The sequence below is a fragment of the Thamnophis sirtalis genome, unplaced genomic scaffold, assembly GCF_051295495.1.
Source record: "Thamnophis sirtalis isolate CommonGarterSnake01/CBP01778 unplaced genomic scaffold, rThaSir2_p1.2 scaffold_4, whole genome shotgun sequence".
Lineage (NCBI taxonomy): Eukaryota > Metazoa > Chordata > Lepidosauria > Squamata > Natricidae > Thamnophis > Thamnophis sirtalis.
The window spans coordinates 74,784,017-74,807,653 of record NW_028261384.1 but is presented as its reverse complement, the minus strand read 5'-3'; the positions used below and the strand labels follow the sequence as shown (position 1 = coordinate 74,807,653).

At 38.9% G+C, this 23,637-nt stretch overlaps 1 protein-coding gene and 1 long non-coding RNA gene across 3 annotated transcripts in view; one reads left to right on the top strand and one right to left on the bottom strand.

The window, feature by feature from the left end:
* EGFR (epidermal growth factor receptor) overlaps nt 1-23,637 on the top strand; it is a 205,442-nt gene that overhangs the window by 172,396 nt on the left and 9,409 nt on the right. Inside the window, exons 19-27 of one of the 2 annotated variants that reach the window (XM_087713137.1) lie at nt 2,166-2,264; nt 5,325-5,510; nt 6,556-6,711; nt 7,752-7,827; nt 10,504-10,650; nt 15,178-15,275; nt 16,196-16,363; nt 16,568-16,615; nt 16,812-16,914. In XM_087713137.1, coding sequence (XP_087569263.1) covers nt 2,166-2,264; nt 5,325-5,510; nt 6,556-6,711; nt 7,752-7,827; nt 10,504-10,650; nt 15,178-15,275; nt 16,196-16,363; nt 16,568-16,615; nt 16,812-16,914 — 1,081 coding nt within the window. Of the gene's footprint in view, nt 1-2,165; nt 2,265-5,324; nt 5,511-6,555; nt 6,712-7,751; nt 7,828-10,503; nt 10,651-15,177; nt 15,276-16,195; nt 16,364-16,567; nt 16,616-16,808; nt 16,915-23,637 lie in introns of both variants that reach the window. The other variant, XM_087713136.1, reaches the window with a different exon arrangement.
* LOC148045913 (uncharacterized) overlaps nt 16,812-23,637 on the bottom strand; it is a 97,051-nt gene continuing 90,225 nt past the window's right edge. The window contains exon 4 of the long non-coding RNA XR_015696391.1: nt 16,812-16,996. This is a non-coding gene — a long non-coding RNA (uncharacterized LOC148045913). The remainder of the gene's footprint in view (nt 16,997-23,637) is intronic.

Genomic DNA, 23,637 nt, shown 5'->3' with positions numbered 1-23,637 from the left:
CCAATTCCTCGCGGACAAGGTTGCTCGGTTCCGGGTGGACCTGGACTCCAATTCTGCAGAACCAGCCGAGGCACTAAGGGACAATCTGGTAAGCCATCGCTGGATTGATTTTCAAGCTGTTACCCCTGAGGACGTGGACAAGGCGATGAGAGCTGTAGGCGCCTCCACATGTGTGCTGGACCCGTGCCCCTCCTGGCTGGTTGTAAACAGCAGAGAGGTGACACGAGGCTGGATCCAGGCGGTTGTTACCGTAGCTTTAAAGGCGGCGGTGGTGAGACCCCTCCTGAAGAAACCATCCTTGGATCCAGCCGTTTTAAACAACTATCGTCCAGTCTCCAACCTCCCCTTTGTGGGGAAGGTTGTTGAGAAGGTGGTGGCCTTTCAGCTCCAGCGGTCCTTGGAGGAAGCCAGTTATCTTGATCCATTCCAGTCAGGCTTCAGACCTGGCTACAGCACAGAAACCGCTTTGGTCGCGTTGACTGATGATCTCTGGAGACCCCGGGATGGAGGCCATGCCTCCATCCTGGTGCTCCTTGACCTCTCGGCGGCTTTCGATACCATCGACCATGGTATCCTTCTGCAACGACTGCGGGAAGTGGGGGTGGGAGGCACTGTCTTACGGTGGTTCTCCTCTTACCTCTCAGACAGGTCGCAGTTGGTGTTAGTTGGAGGGCAGAGATCGACCCCTAGGCCCCTAACGTATGGGGTGCCGCAGGGTTCGGTCCTGTCCCCCCTTCTTTTCAATATCTACATGAAACCACTGGGTGAGATCATCCGACGGCACGGGATAAAATACCACCAGTATGCGGACGATACACAGTTGTATCTGTCCGCCCCGTGCCAACTCAATGAAGCGATGGACGTGATGAGCCAGGGTCTTGAGGCTGTTAGAGACTGGATGGGGGTTAACAAGCTTGTGCTCAATCCAGATAAGACCGAGTGGCTGTTGTGCTTCCCTCCCACGAATTGGCCAAGTGTTCCATCTCTCAGGCTGGGGGGTCAAAATGTACGCCCCTCAGATAGGGTTCGCAACTTGGGAGTCCTCCTGGACCCACAGCTGACTTTTGAACATCATTTCTCAGCTGTGACCAGGGGGGCATTTGCCCAGGTTCGCCTGGTGCACCAGTTGCGTCCCTACCTGAACCGGGAGGCCCTCACAACAGTCACTCGTGCCCTTGTGACCTCTAGGCTGGAGTACTGCAATGTGCTCTACATGGGACTGCCCTTGAAGAGTATTCGGCGACTTCAGCTGGTCCAGAATGCGGCCGCGCGAGCGATCGTGGGTGCACGTTTCACCCACGTAACACCTATCCTCCGCGAGCTGCACTGGCTGCCTGTTGATCTCCGGGTGCGCTTCAAGGTGCTACTTGTCACCTACAAAGCCCTTCATGGTATTGGATCTGGGTACTTGAGAGACCGCCTACTGCCAATTACCTCCACTAGACCGATAAGATCGCATAGATTAGGCCTCCTCCGAATTCCATCAGCCAGCCAGTGTAGACTGGCAACTACCCGGAGGAGAGCCTTCTCGGTGGCTGCTCCGACCCTCTGGAACGAACTCCCCGTGGAGATTCGGACCCTCACCACCCTCCAGACCTTCCGCGCCGCCCTTAAAATCTGGCTGTCCCGGCTGGCCTGGGGTTAAAGACTCTAACCCCACTCGAATTGTATGACTGTTGTGTTCTTAAATGATGTAGTGTCTTTATGTTGTAAATTGTTTGTCCTTCCCCCCTCTTTGAACTTTGAGCCGCCCTGAGTCCCCCCAGGGAAAAGGGCGGCATACAAATAAAGTGAAAACTGAAACTGAAACTGAAAACTATAAAATGCACAGACATTTCCACCCACTTTTGGGTGGGGAGTGTGTCTTATAGACTGAAAAATATGGTATTTGCGTCTTTATATAAGTGAAAAATCAGTTCTGTATAAACTTCTTTGGAATTAAGTCCCATTGACAATCCATAGTAAATTTACATAAAATCATGATGTTGCATACCCAAATTATCACACATTTTCAAATATATGTACATTTATATTTACTATCTTGCTCAAATACCATTTATATATATGTAATTTATATGGATGTATTAAAGTTTGTTCATAATCTGTTTTACTTGCTAATTATCTTAATTTATGTTAAATTTACTCATTTTGATTTTTTTAAATAGGGTCTCTGGATTCCAGAAGGAGAAAAAGTTAAAATTCCTGTAGCCATTAAGGAATTAAGAGAAGCTACATCACCAAAAGCTAACAAAGAAATTCTTGATGTGAGCTTTATGTTTTTTGAAGATTTAAAATATCAGCTGTAGAGACTTTATAGCATGTAGATAAATATTAAGACAGTGTTGACAGTATTTATGTCATTGTAGAATTTCTTGCAACTGATTTTTATCCTCAATGGGGCTAGGCAGAAAGACTATGTTTGGACTTCTTCAAATAACTATAGGAAGTCCTTAATATATGCCTATAATTGAGTGTGAAGTTACAGTCATAAGTCATATGTGATATGACTAGAACTAATTTTTGACATATTTTTTGCATCAGCCATTTGCAAACAGGATAGTCATTAAATGAATTAATTTTCCCCAATGGATATTTTTTTTAATGGAAACAGAAGTAAACACTAAAAAAAAAATTGTAATTGTGCTCATAAGACCATGGGATACTGCAAATGGCTATAAAAATATGCCTGTTGTTAAATGCCCAAAAGTGACCCACTGCAGCTATTGTAACTTTGAATGGCAATAAGTAGATTTGGGAGGATAGTCTGTTATAACTTCAAATAGTTGTTCAGTAGCTGCTCTAAGTTGAGGACTACTATACTTAATGTATTTAGTGTTCCACTCGGTAAATTTTTAACAAATTTTATGTAGATGAATTTAAATTTACAAAAAAAAGCACATTTAGGTGGGCTTAGAAAAGATTAGTTTGTTTCAAGTAATTACTTTGTGGTGCATAAGAAATGCTGTACTTCCTTTATTTTATCTACATAATCATAAAATGTTACTAATATGAACATACCACATATGTAGACAAATGTCCCTTTTCAGAAAGTAAGAGAACAGTTTAACAACAAAAACTTCAGTCTATTTTTTAAAAAACATTTTAAAAGTGTATGGTGACACAATGGCTTCACCATTCTTTCTTGAATGAAGTTGATAGCTGTTTGTTTTTATACTATCAAATTTAATAGGCACTGTCAAATACTGAAACAGTTCCACATTCTGATGGCTGATAAGTGGCACAGTCCATGGAGAACAAATTCCTAGTTTGGCAGAATTCAAGTTAATGTTTATAAGTTTTGGAACTTTTAGTCAATTCATAGAAATAGGTTAAAAAACCATTATAAAATAATTAATGAAATAAGAGTCTATAAAAGAAGAAGCAAAGAAGCATGTGTTTATGATACTACATTTATTACAGTGGAATTAAAAATATGCAGACTAAGAAAGAACTGTTTAAAAGATCTTTGAAGAAACATTTATAGTATACACTATGTATGATCCAGACATATAATACCTTCCACTTTTTAAATATTCTGGATCCTCTCATTGAAATTGCCCACTCTTTCCTATATGAACTAAATGCTATTTGAGAAATGAAGCATTTTGCCTTCTTTCTTTGATTTGGGCCATATTCTGATTTAGCAGCCTCATGCTACGGAGACATTTGTGGTACATGCAATGGTTGCTAAGGAGCCATTGCTGAAAATGGATTCTTGTGGTTTTGTGGATCAGATGTAATATATAGACATATGCAGATCCATCAATCTCCAAATCAGAAAGTTTTCTATAATTGCAGAGAAAATGTAATGAGGGAACTTTACATCTGTTGTTTCCATGGGTAAACCTTAGATTCAGTTTACTCTACTTCTGTAACCATTTAAGCTTCAGTAAAATATACTTTTGGCGAGACAAATGGTGAGAAATCTTTCTTTGCTGGATGACTGAGACTGATGACAGAAAAGCACAATTACATGATAATGAGTGATTCAATATATTATGACTAAGATATTATTTGAATGGGTTTTCTGAGAAATGAAATTTTCTGAGCTGATGAAATCAAAAGAAAAAAATTGAGGTGTCCTTAGTTTAGGTAGTTGGCCTCAAGGAAGCAGGTGTAACTGAACAAACAAGCTTCTTCCCTTTTTATCGAATTTAAAGCCAGTGACCTTTGCAGTGATACTTTTGAGAAGAGGTGAAATTTGATTTATTGGGACTAATTTTTGTTATGGTTTCTCTTAACATGGTCTTCATTAGATAATGACAATTGCCATAATGTAAAATTTCCTTACAGTAAATATGAACATTTATTTTCTCTTTGCTCATCTATGACCGTTTTGGTTGATTTCATATGTATTTTCTGTTTTCCTTTCCATTCTCCTTTTTTTAATTTCTACAATGCCTATTAAGATCTTTATAATCCAATTTACAGGTTTGGAAAATGTAGTGGCAAATTACTTTGTTATGTATTAAGAGGTGTACGTTTGTTTATTAATTCTCAGGAATCTTAGCAGATTGCTGTAGTGAATGGATAGAAAAGCATCAATATATGTGTTTGAGCCATTAATTTTAAAAATTACATTATTATTTAAATAAATTGATTAAATTGTTATAACAGATAATCATTTTTTGTTTTATTTTTATTGAACCTTATTACAATTAAGCTACTTTATTTAGCCTGAGGTGGTAATTTGCATCTTAGAATTATACATAGTTGGAAGTTGTTGTTTGGATATGTGGATATCCTGTGCCTATTTAGATCATGTGCATTAATAAAGAGAAAAAAATACTGACTTCTATCTACCAGACTTCTATACTGATGCAATCATCTTTTTAAATGAGACAAAAAATTAAAATATAATTTTCTATGTTAAAATGTAACAGGTGTCAATTCTAGCCTTCAGAGTAATTCTCATTCGACATAGAATTTAGCATGATTCAGATTAATTCTGTCAATTAATTAATTAATTGTAGTAATTTATAAATAAATAAATAAATTTTATTTCTCAAAAATTTTTGCTGCCCATCTCATAGTTCAGGTGACTCTGAATGACTTGCATCAACATAAAACCAACACTCAATTATCATAAATACGTATCTTAGGAGGAAAAGTGGGGTGCCTTCTCAGTTAGTGCACCAAGGACCTCCATCCAGCAGTTTTTCCTTCAGGACACCATGCCAAACAGAATAGACAGGTTTTAAGGCTTTTCCTGAAATCTAAAAGGGAGGAGGCAGATCTTACCTTCTGAGACAAGATAGTTTATACTAAAATTGTAATTTCTTACAGAGTAGGTAATTTTTATTCCCCCCGTCTCTTTTGATTAGGAAGCATATGTGATGGCAAGTGTTGACAATCCCCATGTGTGCCGTTTGCTGGGAATTTGCCTCACATCAACTGTTCAACTCATCACCCAGCTTATGCCCTATGGCTGCCTTCTTGACTACGTTAGAGAACACAAAGATAACATTGGATCTCAGTACCTTCTCAACTGGTGTGTGCAGATTGCAAAGGTATATTAACAACAAACTCCATCTAGTTGTCCAAAAATGTTTAGAACATTGACCTAAATTTAGATTTGTCGCTCTGATACAGCTAATGCCTACAGCATTTCTTGGTTTTTAGTTTCCACATGCTATATTAAAAGTTCCCTTGTAATCTTGGATGTGTTTTAAAATGTCGACTAACAATCAATTATTTAATATCCATTGAAAATTACAACAGATTCAGAAACTGTGTTTTATGGCCCATAAAGCACCTCCAGCCATGGTAAAATGTCACACTTTTCCCCTTTGCAATAAAATGATCACAGTTTGGGTATTCGCAGTCTGTTCACACTTATAACCAGTTGCAAAAAGCTCAGCAGCCATTTGATCATGACTTGCAATCTTCTCTTTCAGTCAATGGAAAAATCAGCAGAGAAGATTGCAAGCTGTTGTGCCTGCTGAGAAGATTCCCGCTTGTCTCATACCAAGGGGAGCTGAATTTCTTTGGTAGAATGAAGAAATGGAATTCAGATCACAAAGATCCGAGCTCTGTTTCTGAAACTCATCAGAGAAGTTCTCTTAACATGCAGAAGGAAGCTGAAATCTTCTAGCAGGAGCAGACTCCTAGAGCCCTGGAATATCCCTGCTCCATTCCTGTAGTCTGTTGGACCAGTCCTTTTCTGCGAATGGAAGGAAAATGAATTTCACAAGCATTTGCTTCAGCAAGCTGCAGAAATGTATCTGAGATCTGATACATTCCTATAACTTGCTAGAATAATTTTTTTCTCTACACTGTGGGGAACTGAGCTTTACAAGCAGCTCTTTTGCTCAATTTCCAACCCAGGAAATTGCTTAACAATCACAACCAGGAGTGCCAGAATATGTTTTTAATTAATACATATTAATATAATCTTGCTCTGCACATTCACTAATTTTTCAATACTGCTGAAAAAGCAACAGCTTTATTGTGACTACTCAAATAAGCACAACATTCATTTACTTAATATTTTATGTAATGTGGCTAAAGATGTTATGTGGTACAATAAGGTGCTTTAACTGTTAACATATTTAGGGAATGAATTACTTAGAGGAACGTCGTTTGGTACACCGTGATTTGGCTGCCCGAAATGTCCTTGTTAAGACACCCCAGCATGTGAAGATTACAGACTTTGGATTGGCCAAATTACTTGGTGCAGAAGAAAAGGAGTACCATGCTGAAGGAGGCAAAGTAAGAGCATCAATTTGTTTCTTCCTTCTGGTTTTATTTATACAATGTTGAGTTTTCAAATACTCAAGTTCAGTTTTCAGTCACTTTGGAGAGTGGTGGAAACTATATTGACAAATAAATTTTATATATAGTCTGATTCTAGGCAGCTTTCAACAAATAAAAACTACTAACAACATAAAGGTGAGATTCAAATAAATTTATAATATAGATTACAGCCAAGGAGCCAAACCAACTAATTGACATGAACCCTAACAAGTTGATCCCAAAGCCAGGAAAATATCCATGTCTTGAGGACCTTCCAAAAGTCAGTAAGATTGAGGCCAATCTAATCTCCAGGGGAAAGTCATGTTCCAAAGGCAGACACAGCAACAGAAAAGCCCTGCTTCCTGAGTCACACAAGATTTTTTTTTACTGACGTCTTGATCTAGTAGGACGAGGCGGCCATCCCACAAATTCCTGTGCCATGAACAGCTTTATAGATGACAACCAGTACCTCCAAAATTGTACCCAGAAGCACACTAGAAGTCATTGTACCACACTGAATAGAGATGTAACATGAGTACAGCAAGTTACATGTTGAATGCTGAGAAAGACATTACGTCTTCCTGAAAAAAAGACAAAAACCATACTGGAATTTTAAATTGAGAAATATGCCATCATCTGTGACTATCTCCACAAAAAAAGTTTTACAATTCTCAATTGTAGAACTATTTATTTATAAATAATTCATGGCTGTCATTCAACTCACACGTAGGTGACAGCAGATGATTTACAATATTAAAAATTCACAACAAAAAAAGCCCATTCCATCCCCTACATTTAGTAAAAATACATATGAGCATTTTTTCTGGCAATGCTTCTTTCAACTTCATATTCTGAGCAATAGTTCTAGGTTATATGTATCATACTTACGAATTGCTGGCTACCTGCAATGATATGTATAATATAACCAGGTGCGAGCATGAACACACTGTCATACTTTTTAAAATAATGAACTTCACTATTCTCATCTGCTTACTATGGTTCTGATATCTTCCTAGGTTCCAATTAAATGGATGGCTTTGGAGTCAATTTTGCATCGCATTTATACCCATCAGAGTGATGTTTGGAGTTTTGGTAAGTGTAAAAACATGCTGGGCTGATTCTAAATTGGTCACTGAACTAATTTGCAAGGTTTGCTCTATAATATTTATTCTTGTAGAGACACAGGGATAATATTATGGAATTGCAACTCTCAAAAGAGCCCTTGATGCATAAAATTAATATAACGGATGGTTTTTTAATGGAAGCAAAATTTGGATCATTCTGTCAAACTTCTATTGTTCAGTATGTGTGGAAGGAGATTGTGGTTTGGTTTGGGGATTTGGGTTTGGTTTGGTTTGGGTTTTTTGCATGAAGAAGCATTTAGTTATGTGAGGGTTTTTTTTTGGGATACTTCCCTTGATATCTGAAGAAGAACAAAGTATCACTGTGTTTGTCCAAACAAATTGGAGTAGGCAGTAAATAACATGCAAAGCAGAAAAAGCCATTGGGACTCTAAAATATGCCAGGAAAAGATGAAACAGTTAGTCAACAATTATGGTTTTGTTATATAACTCTCTAAGCAAAAGCACAAATAGTATAAAGTAGTAAGAAGAAACTATGGATCTACCCACGTATCAGGGTTGTGTTTCAGCCAGTATGGACTGGTACAGACATACCATTTGGTGAAATTTAGTGTGCCTTAGCATGCCCATTCGTCCGGAGGCCCCGACAAGCCCACATGGCATGCACTGCCCTCTTCTCTTTGATAGCTGCCTCATTTCCAATGAAGGTGGTGGGGAATCCATGCAGAGGGAGGAAATGGATTCCCCACCCCTTCACTGGAAATGAGGCAGCTGTCAGAGGAGAGAGCAGCGCACACCCATGGGCTTGTCCAACGAATCCTCGTCTCCTGTTCCTTCTTCGCCTGCTTGAAGAAGCCATGAGGGGCATGATTCCTTGTCTTTGACAGCCACCTCGTTTCCAATTGGGGGGGAGAAATCCATGTTTTTCCTTCCTCCGCATGGATTGCCCCCCAATTGGAAACGAAGTGGCTGTCAAAGACAAGGGAGCGCACCTCACATGGCTTCTTCAAACAGCAGAAGAAGGAACAGGAGGGGAGTTCCACGTGGGGATTTTCAAACAGCCAAACTCCCCTCCTGTTCCTTCTTCTGCTGTTCAAAGAAGCCATGCGGAATGCACTCCCTTGTCTTTCACAGCCGCCTCATTTCCAATTGGGGGGGGGATTCATGGAGAGGAAGGAAAAAGATGGATTTCTTTTTCCCCACTCCCAATTGGAAATGAGGCGACTGTCAAAGACAAGGGACTGTGCCCTGCATGACTTCTTCAAACAGCAGAAGGAACAGAGGGGAGTTCCACGTGGGGCTTTTCAAACAGCTGAGCTCCCCTCCTGTTCCTCAGGCAGGCCAGATCGGGAGCATGCGCCAGGCTGTTGCTTCTGCTGCCGCCACTCTCGGCACAACTCTCGTGAGGAGAAGAGAAAAAAATAATGAAAGGCTCTGCGACAGCAAGACCAGTCTGCCATGGAGTGACCCATCCCACTCCCTGCCCAGCAGAGCTTTTTTCCCCCCTCAGTTCGGCTCTTGTTCATTCCTTCCTTCCCTCAATGTCCACCAAAGTGCTGCCCCTGCTTGGCTGCCCTCGCTGCCGCTGCACCCCCTCTGAGTGCCCAGCCGCCGGCCTGAGGGGGAGCAAGTTATGGTGGTACGGGGCAGCTGACAGCAGTGGTGGCTACTGCTCCTGTGCTGGCTGTGGGTCGTGCTGCTCTGTCGGCAGTGCCCCGACTCCCCCGCTGCTGCACCGCCTCAGCAGCAGCACCTCCCGCCCACGGAACTGAAAGAGAGCTTATGATCACAATTGAGCCCAAAATTTTGGTTGCTAAGCAAGAGCATTGTTAAGTGAGTTTCACCACATTTTCCAACTTGGTCACGCCCACCCATTCACATGACTGCCAAGCCACTCTCACCCTGTGACATGACACTGAGCCACTCCCATAAAACTGACCACACCTACAGAATAGATTCTAAAATTTTTGAAACCCACTACTGCCACATATCTATTTTTCAAAAGAAATATTATTGCAGGGGGTGCTTCTTCATATCATACTACATGTGTGTAGTAATTAAAATGTACTGGGATCCAGATTTAACTCTCAATCTAAATTATATTGCTCAATGAACTATTTCAGACCTATCGTTTGAAACTTAGATGGGAAGTTCAATGATCAAATAAATACAGGCTTGACAGCCTGAAGTTGTATTGCTCAGTGAAGCAAGCTTTTCAATACTGTTTTCCCCCAAAGTTTCTGATTATTGAAAATCAAGGACTGTTGTTTCTTGCAGCCCATCATAATGCTAGTAATCATATCCAAATTCATAAAAAGCAGCTTATATCATTGAGAAAATTTAAGACAAAAAGTATTTTTGTCTAAGACAATAATTATTCTACCTAAATTTATCCAAAAAAAGAAGAATGTATTGGATACAGATATAAAGTGATGTTTAACGAAATTGAATTGTGTTGAAAGTCTTACTTTTGTGAAATGTGACATTAGAAAATAATTTCATTTTTTGTAAGAAAAGTATTCTTCTATGCTGTCGGAAAACAAACAAATGGTAATGAGCTCTAGTGTTTGAAATCATTAACAATTAACAATCTTCAATTCACTGAAACTTGTTCCTTGAGCAAATAATCAAGTTATTACATGCTTTCTAGTTTACTGGATGAGCCTTTCAACTTTCTACATTTCAGGTGTCACTGTTTGGGAATTAATGACATTTGGATCTAAACCATATGATGGTATTCCAGCCAGTGAAATTTCCTCTGTCTTGGAGAAAGGAGAACGGTTGCCTCAGCCCCCCATATGTACAATTGATGTGTATATGATCATGGTCAAATGTAAGTCATTCCTATTTAACCGACCAAATTATTTTCACTTGTTTGCTTTAAATAGAGTATTCTCTTTTCCAAATACATCTAACATTTGACTGCAATTTATTTATTGCAAGCTTTCTGGCATAATCCTGTCTTCTGCTTCTGTACAGGGTAATGTACAGTTTTAGGTGGATTAATCTTTCTCATATTCTTCCATATTCTCTATGTTTGATGCTATCGAACTAAAGGCTGATGCTTCTTATGTACCATTGGTTATTCATTCATAAAACACTTCCATTATTAAAGAACCTTTTCCCAAAAAATTAGCTTGAAAAGGGAAATAATTGATTATCCAGTTGCAAAGATATATGTGTAGCAATGCAAATTTGGATTAGGACTAGAGGACCCAAATGTAAATCCCTATCAAACTACAATGTTCATTGATTGCTTTCACATATGTTATTACTCAGCCCTACAAAATTAGAAATTACAATGATATAAAATTGTTTTGGAGGATCCAGCGGAAAAATAACTATAATTTAAAAAAATAATATTCAGGGTATATTAAGAGAACTAAGAAATCCGCTTCTATAGCAGGAAATTCAAGATTAGCCAAAGTATGAAAAATAATAGTAAACATCACTGTAACGTTTGTTTCTCTAGAAATCAGTAACTGAATTCTAAAAACAGAGAATGCATCCAAGAGACCTGTAAATTATTATCTCAGTTGGAAGGACACAGAAAAAGCAGTTCTTCAGGTACTGAGACCAAAGATAGGCTTGATAGATATAGAAAATCACTTTGAATTGGAAATAATCAGGAAGCCTTTTGAGATACTTTAACACTAAAGAATACACTCATGCTATTCATCAGTGGATATGCAATATCAGCTACAACCAATCAAATATGTTCAATTCATCTAACTGAAATGTTCAAGCAGCAAAATGCAAAAGTTGTATTTTTCTGAAAGGGTATAAGAAAAGTCCCACTCTCTTTTTACTTGCAAATGTATTAGATATCCAAATTGTTATCAAATGCTTTGCAACTCAAGAGACTTCTTGACAGAGGGTTTGTTTGTTTTTTTGGCATCATTTCAAATTTTGACTTAAATTGGTGACTTTGATACTAGCATTTTAATTTTGATTTATTAAATTATTATAAAGCAGAAATATTTATTTTCAGAAGTGATTGTTCCAGAACAGCCTTTATATAGGTCTATAGATAGATAGGAGATGTCAGGTTGCCATTTAAATATGAATTTAATGCTATAATATTTACACAAGGAAGGAAGAAGGTGTTTTAGTAGGGTTCTAACTAGCTGTGATAATTCTTTCTAGACAATAAAAAATATTTACAAATAGCCCACAAGGTGGCATAAAAACACTTCATTCTGAATTTTGGACAATTTAGTCTGTTGATATATTCAAAGCTCAACCAACAGATACATTTTGGAAATTCAAATGAAGATTAATTATTAGTTCTTTGTAAAACTTTAGCCTAAAAAAAGATATTAATACAGATATTAAACTATTAAAGCTTTTGGGTAAAAAGGATTTATGCTGTTTAAGCATTTTATTAGATTTTAGAATAATACAAAATACAAAAAGCAAATAGGAAGACACAGTGGGGGAAGAAGGGGAAAAAGAAGTGAGGGGGGAAACAAAGGGGGAGGAAAAAAAGTGTTGACTTCCATCTCACTCTGTTGCAGTAAAATACATAAAGAATTAACATCAAACCACAACATTTTACTATTCCATAATAATATAAACTAGCCATTTCTATAAAATCAAATCAATTTAATCAGTAAAATGCAAAATAAAAGTTTTATTTTTCCCTCCAATCCAGAAGCAGTCTCCATGTGGCAACAAAAGTACTTATTGCATTTTTCGGAGTATAAGATGCACCTTTTTTCCTCAAAAAAGAGGCTGAAATTCTTATACACTGAATGCAGCCTTTTTTGCCTCCTGAAACCCCTCCCCCTTCACCAAAATGGTTGTGCATAGCCTGTAGGAGACTTGAAGATTGCTCCTAGGGGCTGGGGAGGGCAGAAATGAGCAAAAAAACATTTTTTGCTCAATTTTGCCCCAGCCCCCAGAAATATTCTATAAGCCTTCTAAAGGCTTTGCATGCCCTTTTTTGACAAAAAATGGACCCATTTTTGTAAAAACCGGGCTGTTTTGGGGAGGTCTGTAGAGTGCAAAACCTCTTTTTTTAATTTGCCTCTTCAAAATCTTGGTGCATCTTATATTCTGAAAAATATGGTATATTCTTTTCTTTAATCAAAATGGTCAATTTAGCCATTTCTGCCAACTCCATCTGCTTCTGTAACTATTTGTCTAAAGTGGGAATCAAGATGTCCTTCCATTTTTGTGCATACAGTAGTCTTGCTGCTGTCAACATGTATAAGATCAAACTTCCAAATTTTTTACCCAAATCTTTTTTCCATTACACCAAAAAGAAAAGTTTCTGGTTTCATATTTATCTTTGTTTTAAGAATTTTCTGTATTAAAATATGAATCTTACTCTAAAATTTCTTTGCTTTATCACATGCCACCATAAAGGATAAAAAGTCCCTTCTTTACTTTTACACATCCAACATTCATTTGAAATACTTTTATATTCTAGATAACTTATCAGCTGTTAAATACTGGCAAAATATCCTCTTATAGAAATTTTCTTTTAAATTATATTTTAGTGTAAATTTTAAACCTTTTATCCACCTATTTTCCCATTGTTCAAGCATCACATTACATCTAAAATTCCTTGCTAATTGATTCATATAATGTTTTTCATGTTCACTTTCCAATTTCAATTTCAGTAACATTTTATAAATCATAGCAATAATAAGTTTGTCACTACCACACTGTAAGATTTCCAATTCATTTTAACTAAATCAAATACATAGCTCTTTTAATCTAATTTAAATATTTCTTTCTGTTGCTGATATGTAAATCAATGGGTACATAGGATTTATGAATGTTTATGATATGCTTGAAATCCATTGATGACATCAAAGCACAATGCTTCATTTATAGGTTACCTTTTTGTATTATTTTTTTAAAATGTATGGCATAGCAGCCTACATACTATATCAAATCATTGATGCTACAAGTTTTGTTTTATCTTGTTTTACTGACTTTTCAAGCTGTCATTTTGAAAGTCTCTAAAATCCTTAAATAGTTATTCAGGTAATTTCCAAAAGTGATTAGAAAGTGAGGTTAATCTCATTTAAAAGGCTCTGCCATGTTTGAGAGCACTATGGTTCCTTTTGTCTCCCAGCATTCAAATCATGGGAAAGAACTGTCCTGCAGTCTTGTTTTAGGAGTAGCCATCTAGAGCACAAATGGGCACTCTCCTGTCCTTTCCTTATCCAGGGAACTTCCCTGGGTTTATATTCTCTGGTTCTTCAGTCTTTGCTGTGGTCATAGTCTCTGCTCATTCCAAGACATCTTAGTCTATCATTGCTCTCCTGGAGGAATATATAGCCACAGCTTACAAAATCTAAGGAAACAATAAAAACAATTAACATAGAAAATAATGTTGCAACCCAGGGATCAGTGCCGGATTTAGATGAAAAGAGGCCCTAGGCTATTCCACTTATGAGGCCCTTTCACCTCCCATTTTTAAGTTTGTAAATTACATGAGAGACAATAAAATACATCATTACTGTGATATATATCAATATATATCAATATATATAGCTGGCCTCCTGACGGAGGGCGGCTCTGCTCTGCGGCAAAGGCAGCGAGGCCAGCCACCTCCCCTGCTGCACTCAGCTGCCTGGCTCAGCCCCCTCGCCCTCACCTGCCTGGCCGCTGGTGGGCTCCGTGTCGACGGGGCAGCTACTGGAAGCGTCCGCGCCTCTCACCCGAACGCCGGTGCCGGGAACGTGGGCGGGCTCCCCAACTGCCGCGGCACTGGAACGATCTTAACCAATACATTTTTATGTTTGTTTATTAGTCATATGCGTAGAATTTCTCCTTATTTTCGGTTCAGTGTTTTAGTGTTCACTGTTTTTAGAATAGTGTAATTTTAATTTTGCTAACAATTTGAATGTAGGCCCCTCTTGATCTTGAGGCCCTAGGCTGAAGCCTAGTTAGCCTATAGGAAAATCTGACCCTGCCAGGGATAAAACTGCCATAATAGTAACAGCTACAGAAGGTCCTCCGAATGCATAATTCTGGAATCAGAGCCAGTTCTTAAGGGCTTTTTGGAACCCAAAGAAAGTAAGCACTGTCCATATCTCTATTTTTTCCTCTCTTGATTTTTTCTTCCCTGTTTTGCACCCTAATCTGAAATGGGAAATGGCAAGAATTATTCCAACTCATCAAGATATTCCAATTTTCCCAATTTTTTCATGGTATTCATGAAGGGAAATATACACACAAAGACACTGAAATATACCATTCATTCAACATTGTTATTTTATTATACAGAGTACTTATTATGATTGTTTCAGAATCAGTGTTATGATCTATAATTTAAAGTCTTTTTAATAATTTACCTGGCCATTACCCCCATAACTTGTTTGTGTTGTTCCTCTTATCACAGGTTGGATGATTGATGCAGAGAGTCGTCCTAAATTCAGAGAGTTAATAGCAGAATTCTCCAAAATGGCTCGGGATCCACAACGCTATCTTGTCATACAGGTGCTGAGCATGAGTAACATGGTGTTTACTTTTCAAGCAAAATAATGCAATGTGCTCCAAATGTTTTAAAATTTAAATGGACAAGTGGTATCAAACTATTTCAAAATTCTTTTATTTTAAGTGCTGGTAGGCCAGTAAAAACATTGTAAAATAATAGTCATTTCTACATCTAAAAGCAAATATATGAATATGTCAGTTTCTTTTTAAATAATATTTTGTATTCAATACACTCGGAGTGATTCTAACTATCTAAATCAGCACTTTGTAATTCCAATTTAAACTTTGAAAGTTATGTATTATAATGGCATACATTGATCTAAAAAGCTGCATATTGATGATCAGGCTCTTGGGTCACAGATTACATTCTGTCTAGATATGTAATAAATACAAAGAAATTATAATTTCAAATTTATGGGAAAGGAGTTTTATTTTAAAACCAAGAATGAGAGAAAAATATTCCATTTTAACCTATTTTCATACAGAAAGAAACATTGAATAAGCTGACTAGATCTCCCTAACCACCACTCAATTCCCTACAGAATTTTATTACCAAAGAAATAAAACAAAAAACAACTTCTAGCTAGAAAATTCAGGGATTTCTGCTTTGGCTAAATATTTGAATAATGTATATGGAATAAAAATATTTCAGGTGGCTTCCATATCTTCTCTGGAGTCCTTGTCTAAGAGTCTTTCTTCTCAGACAATGGTGACCAAATGCTGGATAAAGTGCCTTTTATGTTTAGAGTAATTTACAGTATTTCCCAAGAAAATAGAATCATTCTTCATCTCAGTCTAAATTTATATTTTATTGTTGGTTGGTGAATATTTTTGATAGTGATATTTTAATAGTCAAGTTGTAGTAAGACTTAATGTTATAGAGGTGTAATTATTCATCCTAATTTGAATTTGTTTCTGAGTAGGGAGATGAAAGAATGCACCTGCCCAGCCCAACAGATTCCAAATTTTACCGGAGTCTAATGGAAGAAGAAGACATGGAGGATATTGTGGATGCAGATGAATATCTAATTCCTCATCAAGGATTTTTCAGCAGCCCATCAAACTCACGAACACCCCTCTTAAGCTCATTGGTATGGGACTGTTTCTAAAGTTTTTTTTTGAATGAAAATACTCCAAGCAAGAAAGCAATTAATCTGTTGCATTAACATCCACAAAAGAATCTTGTATCACAGTCTTCTCCAATTTGGATACCCATGAGTTTTATATTATGAAATGGTCTAATATTCTTCATCTGTTAAAATAAATTCATGAAACATTTTTCTCTTTTACTTTAGAGTGCTACAAGCAATAATTCTGCAGTAACATGCATAGATAGGAATGGGGTAAGTGATCAATTTAGAGCCATGGTCAGTAACTTATGAATTATTTCATGGTTGTTGTTGGGTTTGGTTTTTTTTTTTTTGCCATCCATTAGAATATAAATAAGCAAGCATTGTTTGGAATTAAAATGTCTTTTTATGTCAACAATGGAGTACTGAATCTTATTATTATTAATCTGAACTTTATTACAATTAGCAGGAACATCCAGTGAGAGAAGACAGCTTTGTCCAGAGATATAGTTCAGATCCAACAGGAGTTTTCCTCGATGACAGTCTGGATGATGGCTTTCTGCCTGCTCCAGGTAAATACACAGACTCTATTGAACCTTTGTGTTCCTCTCTGATAACATTAATCAGATGAAGAATAAGTTTTTGAATTTGATCCTGTGGAAACAAACAAGCACCATTTAAAATTAGACAATAGGGTTTATTATGTCAATCACATAAATTCCATTTAGAAGAAGGTAGATATTTAAACTTACAAAATAAATGCATAAAAATAAACAATTACCAAATAAGGTGATTGGTTATAATGGATTTTACAAACAGTAAAACAATGTAGCCACATTCAAACACAGAGATGACTAACAACTGTACCGAATAATCCAAAAATTTACTTTGGCCTTTCAATTCTGATGGACCTTGGATGAAGCAGATTATCTGGATCCCTTTCAGTCAGGTTTCAGGTCTGGTTACGGCACTGAAACTGCTTTGATCGCGCTGATCGATGATCTCTGGCGGGCCAGGGATAGAGAACATTCCTCTATCCTAGTGCTTCTTGACCTCTCAGCGGCCTTCGATACCATCGACCATGGTATCCTTCTGCGGCGGTTACGGGAGGTGGGAGTGGGAGGCACCGTCTTACGGTGGTTCTCCTACCTCTCGGACAGGTCGCAGTCGGTGTTGGTTGGAGGGCAGAGATCGACCCCCAGGGCTCTCAAATATGGGGTGCCGCAGGGTTCGGTCCTGTCCCCCCTCCTATTTAATATCTACATGAAGCCGCTGGGTGAGATCATACGCCGGCACGGGATCAAATATCATCAATATGCGGACGATATTCAATTGTATCCAACTCAGCAAAGCAGTGGAAGTGATGTGCCAGTGCCTGGAGGCTGTCAGGGTCTGGATGGGAGCGAACAAGCTTGCACTCAATCCAGACAAGACCGAGTGGCTATTGATGTTGCCTCCCAAGGATAGTCCAGACATTCCACCTCTTAGCCTGGGGGGTGAAATTATACACCCCTCAGAGAGGGCCCGCAATTTGGGTGTCCTCCTGGACCCGCAGCTGACGTTAGAACACCATCTGTCAGCTGTGACCAGGGGTCTTTTGCCCAGGTTTGCCTGGTGCACCAGTTGCAGCCCTATCTGGACCGGGAGGCACTTCGAATGGTCACTCATGCCCTTGTCACCTCAAGACTGGATTACTGTAATGCGCTCTTCATGCCCGTGAAGAGTGTTCGAAGACTGCAGTTGGTCCAGAATGCAGCCACGCAAGCAATACTGGGTGTACCTAGATACACCCATGTTACACCCATCCTCCGTGAGCTGCACTGGCTCCCTATTGGTCTCCGAACGCGCTTCAAGGTGCTAGTCGTTACTTTTAAAGCCCTGCATGGTTTAGGACCTGGCTACCTGAGAGACCGCCTCCTGCCACATACCTCCCAATGGCCAACAGGATCTCACAGTTTGGGCCTCCTCCGGGTGCCATCGACCGGACAATGCTGGCTGGCGGCCGCCTGGGGGAGGGCTTTCTCTGTAGCTGCGCCAGCCCTGTGGAACGATCTACCCATAGAGATCCAGACCCTTACCACTCTCCCGGCCTTCCGTAAAGCCACTAAGACCTGGCTGTTCCGGCAGGCCTGGGGCTGTTGATCAATGTCCAGCCCCACCTAGACTGAATGGATGGTGTGTAATTTTAACAATTGTATTTTTAATTTTTAAATGCTTTTTTAATCTGTCTGTAAGCCGCCCAGAGTCCCATGGGACTCTGGGCGGCATACAAATTTTATTAAATTGAAATTGAAAATTACTAAGAGGCTACAAAATTGTACATGAATTGTATTTTCAACTGTTCCTTTGTCACAAAAAATGAATCTTAAAAAATAAGGGATTTTCCTGATCTTTCCTTCAGGAATGGTTGTTAGAAGTAAGTTAAAACAATTTGAGGCTAATAGTATCCTAAATGTGGGAATGAATATTTGCTGGTCCAAATAGTTTCCTGGTCTAAAATAGTGTGATTTATTACTGAAAAACGTATCCATGTAGAGCCAGCAAAATCTAATTATCTTTCTCTTTCTGTAATATTTATTTAAGGCTTGACATCATTAGTAATACATCCTATAAAAACCATAATTCTGCAATAATTTATCTTGCTTAAGTCCATTTAAAATCAGCCAGGATCAAGAAGATTAGCTTACATAAAAAATGAAATAATCACATTTAAACACATCAGCTTCATGAGCACCCACATTAGACACACTTACACCATTTGGAAAATAATCCTTAGAAAATTACTTTGTAATTTCAAACATATTTGTATCAAAAGTGCCTAGTGATTATTTAATGATTTAGGTCCCTATAGCTCCTTTGCTCATTCTTTTGCTACAGCAGCTGGTACAAATAATATCCTTCCAGAATAATTAAAATAGTAGAGGTATTGCCAATGTTGGAGAATTGTTAACAATATAATCCTATACTTACCAAATGAGTCAAATAAATATTTCTATTTTAAAAAAAATATTTGTTCAGTTAGGTGTTCATTCACTTATCATGCATAGAGTCTACACTGTTTGCCATATATATAATTTTAGTTTGGAAATATTTTTTCCAATGCTTCCTCTGTACAATAATCAGCCAAGACACTCATCTCCAGAACAAAATGCTTAGCTGATGAACAACACCTAAAAACCGAACTACACACTCTCACTAACGTACTGACATCCAATGGATTCCAAAGAAAGAAGATTACCAACCTAATCCAAAAAGAAACCCCCACTAAAATCCAGGACAGAGAACAAGAAAACGGAAAAGCCCTCGTCCCATAAATAACAGGCCCCACAGACAGAATCAGCAAAATCCTCCACAAACACATCAAGACAGCATTCTGCACAAACCGAAAAATATCCACCATCCTAAGAAACCCCAAAGACAAAATTGAGTTAGAAAATCAAGGAGTATATGAAATCCCATGCCCCACCTGCCCCACCACATACATCGGACAAATCAACAGAAGAATAAGTGCATGCATTGAAGAACACAAGAATGCAATCAGAAAAGAGGAACCAACTTCTTCCCTGGTCCAACACCTTAAAGCCTCAGGACATAAAATTGACTTTAAAAAGACCAGAACTATTGTCAAAACTGAACACTTTAAGAACAGAATAATCAGAGATGCCATCGAGATAGAAAAACGTCTGCAAAGCATGAACAAACGAGATGATACCTCCCGCCTACCAGCCATTTGGAAACCCGCCCTTATTGACAAATGAGTCCCTAACACGAGGAATGACACCAGACCCACACTCACAAGAGCCACACAGGATGTCACCACCACAAATCCACTCAGAAAGCAGACTCAAACCCACATTGATGATGAGGCACGACCAAGGACCAGAAGCCAGACCGCACCTGCACCATTAGCCACTTTATACCCCTCCAATCCATACATGAAGCAGATTGACACCCACCAAGAAGATCGGGCGCGGCCACAAACACAAAGCCCAACAACAGCAACGCAGCTCACCAGCTCAAATCCCCCGGCAACTCAGACTAAGCCGAGCACAACCCCCCTCCCAACCAATCAGACGCCTCCACCAAATCAGAACACAGCCAAGCTCCCACCCAATCAGCTCAAACCCCCACTGGCAGTTAAAAGGAAGAAACAGCTGAGATCTCACATTGCTCCTGGAAGCATGAAGCCAAGTAAACAAGCCTGAAGATGACGAATGAGATTTCGTCGAAACGTCGCCAAGACACTTCCAATTTTACGCGGGAGAAAACCCGAATAACCAAAGACCTACACACTAACACCCGCAAAAACCTCAGAAAACACACACACACATATATATATGTATGTATGTATGTGCGTGTGCGTGTATTTGTATGTATATGTATATGTATGTATGCATGTATATGTGTGTGTGTATATATACACACATACATATATACATACATACACACACATACATATATATACATACATATACATACATACATATATATATATATATATACATAAATGTGTGTGTGTATATATGTATGTGTGTGTGTATGTATATGTATATATATACACATACATACACATACATACATACATACACACACGCACATACACGCGTACATGCACACACACACACACACACTTACTGAAACAAAGCCAGCACTCCACACCAAGATTTATAGAAAGACGGCAGCTCTGACCCTGCTTTAAGCCCAAAACCCAACCTGAAGATGGCAAGTGACACCTCACTGAAAGGTTGCCAAGACAATCTCAATCTTACATGGGACAAGACACGAATACAACAAGACCAGCATACCTACCCCCATGAAAATCTACGAAAACAAATATCTTACCTCTACGGGGAGGAAACCTTCCTGTTCAGCAGATCCTACGAGAAACTTGAAGTCCTAAGAGCCATCATCTTATGTGACCTCACATTCCTACGCAACTGCTGAGACAAAAGCCTGATCCCTACATGCTTCCAACTAAAATTCTATTCTAAAACCTCAGCCAGTGAAGAACTGAAAAGAACTGAATTAGCCTTAATCAGAAACAAACTCCACAGGAAAAGATTCCTACTAGACCAAACCAACCGTGACCTACTCACTCTTCACCTCAAACTCAGCAATAAAATCCACCCAACACTCTGGTACAAATCCAAACAACTAGCCCTCTGGAGAGCCAAAACAGAAACCTCCTACAAGACAGACAAACACATCAACTAACTCCACAGGCTAGAAAAACAACAGAAGCCCAACTCCCCTCCACAGCAACTCATGAAACAAACAGTACACAACATATCAGACAGAACCCTCACCACAGCTGAAACCAATGTCCTTTCCAGAGGATTCAACTTTGCAGTCGCCCCTAAACACATCCCCACTGAAGACATCATATGCGGAATTGAAGCTACACTCACCAAAATCAACCCAGATAAAGCCAATAAAATCAGACTTGCAGTCACCACCATCCTTTGCTCCAGTAATCCACCCAGAAACAACTTACAACAACAAGAAAAAGCACTCATCAACCTGAGGAAAGACAACAACATAATCATTCTCCCAGTAGACAAAGGTAACGCCACAGTCTTGATGAATACTTCTGACTACCAAGCCAAAATATTCAACCTACTCCAAGACCCCGCTTACAAACCTCTAAACACAGACCCCACCACCTACCTGGAAAAAACCACCAAATCCAAAATAAAAGTCTCTCCCATCAGTGAAGAGATCCAGCAAAGAATCATCCCCAGAGAGAAATCTTCCAAATGCTCCAAACTCTATGGCCTCCCCAAGATACACAAAGAAGGAACACCACTCAGATCCATAGTCAGCTCCATAGGCTCACCTCTACAGAATCTAGAGCCGAGGTGGCGCAGTGGTTAAATGCAGCACTGCAGGCTACTGCTAGATCAGCAGTTCAGCGGTTCAAATCTCACCGGCTCAGGGTTGACTCAGCCTTCCATCCTTCCGAGGTGGGTAAAATGAGGACCCAGATTGTTGGGGGCAATATGCTGACTCTCTGTAAACCGCTTAGAGAGGGCTGAAAGCCCTATGAAGCGGTATATATAAGTCTACTGCTATTGCTATTGCCAAATTCCTCGCCAAATAACTTCAGCCCTACACAGAATCCATCACCTCACATGTACAAAACTCACTCCACTTCATAAAACAATAAAGAAACAAAACCTACAACCCAGCGACCTACTCCTGAACAAACACAACCCCCCTAAACATATCCTGGACCTGACCAACCACTGCATAACCAACACATACTTCATCCATAATGGACAAAGATACAAACAGTCAAAAGGAGCACCCATGGGTTCACCCCTCTCACCCATCATCACAAACTTATAAATGGAACATTTTGAAATTAATGTCTTAGATAAATCTGAACACAAACCCAAACTCTGGCTTAGATATGTTGATGACACTTTCGTGATTTGGCCACACGGGAAAGAAAAACTGGACAATTTCCTCACACATCTCAACAGCCTACACCCCAAAATACAATTCACTATGGAAATAGAAGCAAACAACCAACTTCCCTTTCTGGACATCCTAATCTATAAAAAAAACAATGGCTCCCTACAACACATCATCTACTGAAAAAAAACACCCACCAACCGCTACTTAAACACATAATCCCATCACCACGCTGCACAGATCAACTCTGTAGCCAAGACCCTCATCTCCAGAACCAAACACCTAGCCAACAAAGACCACTTGAAAACTGAATTATATACTCTCACAAACATATTAATATCCAACAGTTTCCAAACAATTACCAACCTCCCAAAAGGGAGACCCCCACCAAAAACCAAGACACAGAACAGGACAACGGCATGCTCTCCTCCCTTACATCAAAGGTTACCACAGATAAAATCAGAAAAATCCTCCACAAACACAATATCAAGACAGTCTTCAACACTGACCAAAAAATAGCCAACATCTTAAGAAACCCCAAAGACAAAATCCAACTAGAAAACCAAGGAGTCTACGAAATACCATGCAAAACCTGCCCTGCAACATACATAGGGCAAACAAACAGGAGAATAAATGCACGCATCGCAGAACAAAAGAACGCAGTAAGAAAAAAAAGAAAAAAACTTCCTCTCTTTTCTAGCACCTTAAAGCTACAGGACATGAAATTAATTTTGAAGGAACCAGGTTAATCTCCAAAACTGAACACTTCAACAAGAGAATAATTATGGAAGCTATTAAAATAGAGAAACATCTCCACAACATGAATAAACGTGATGATACCTCCCACCTACCAGACATCTTGAAACCAGCCCTGGTAA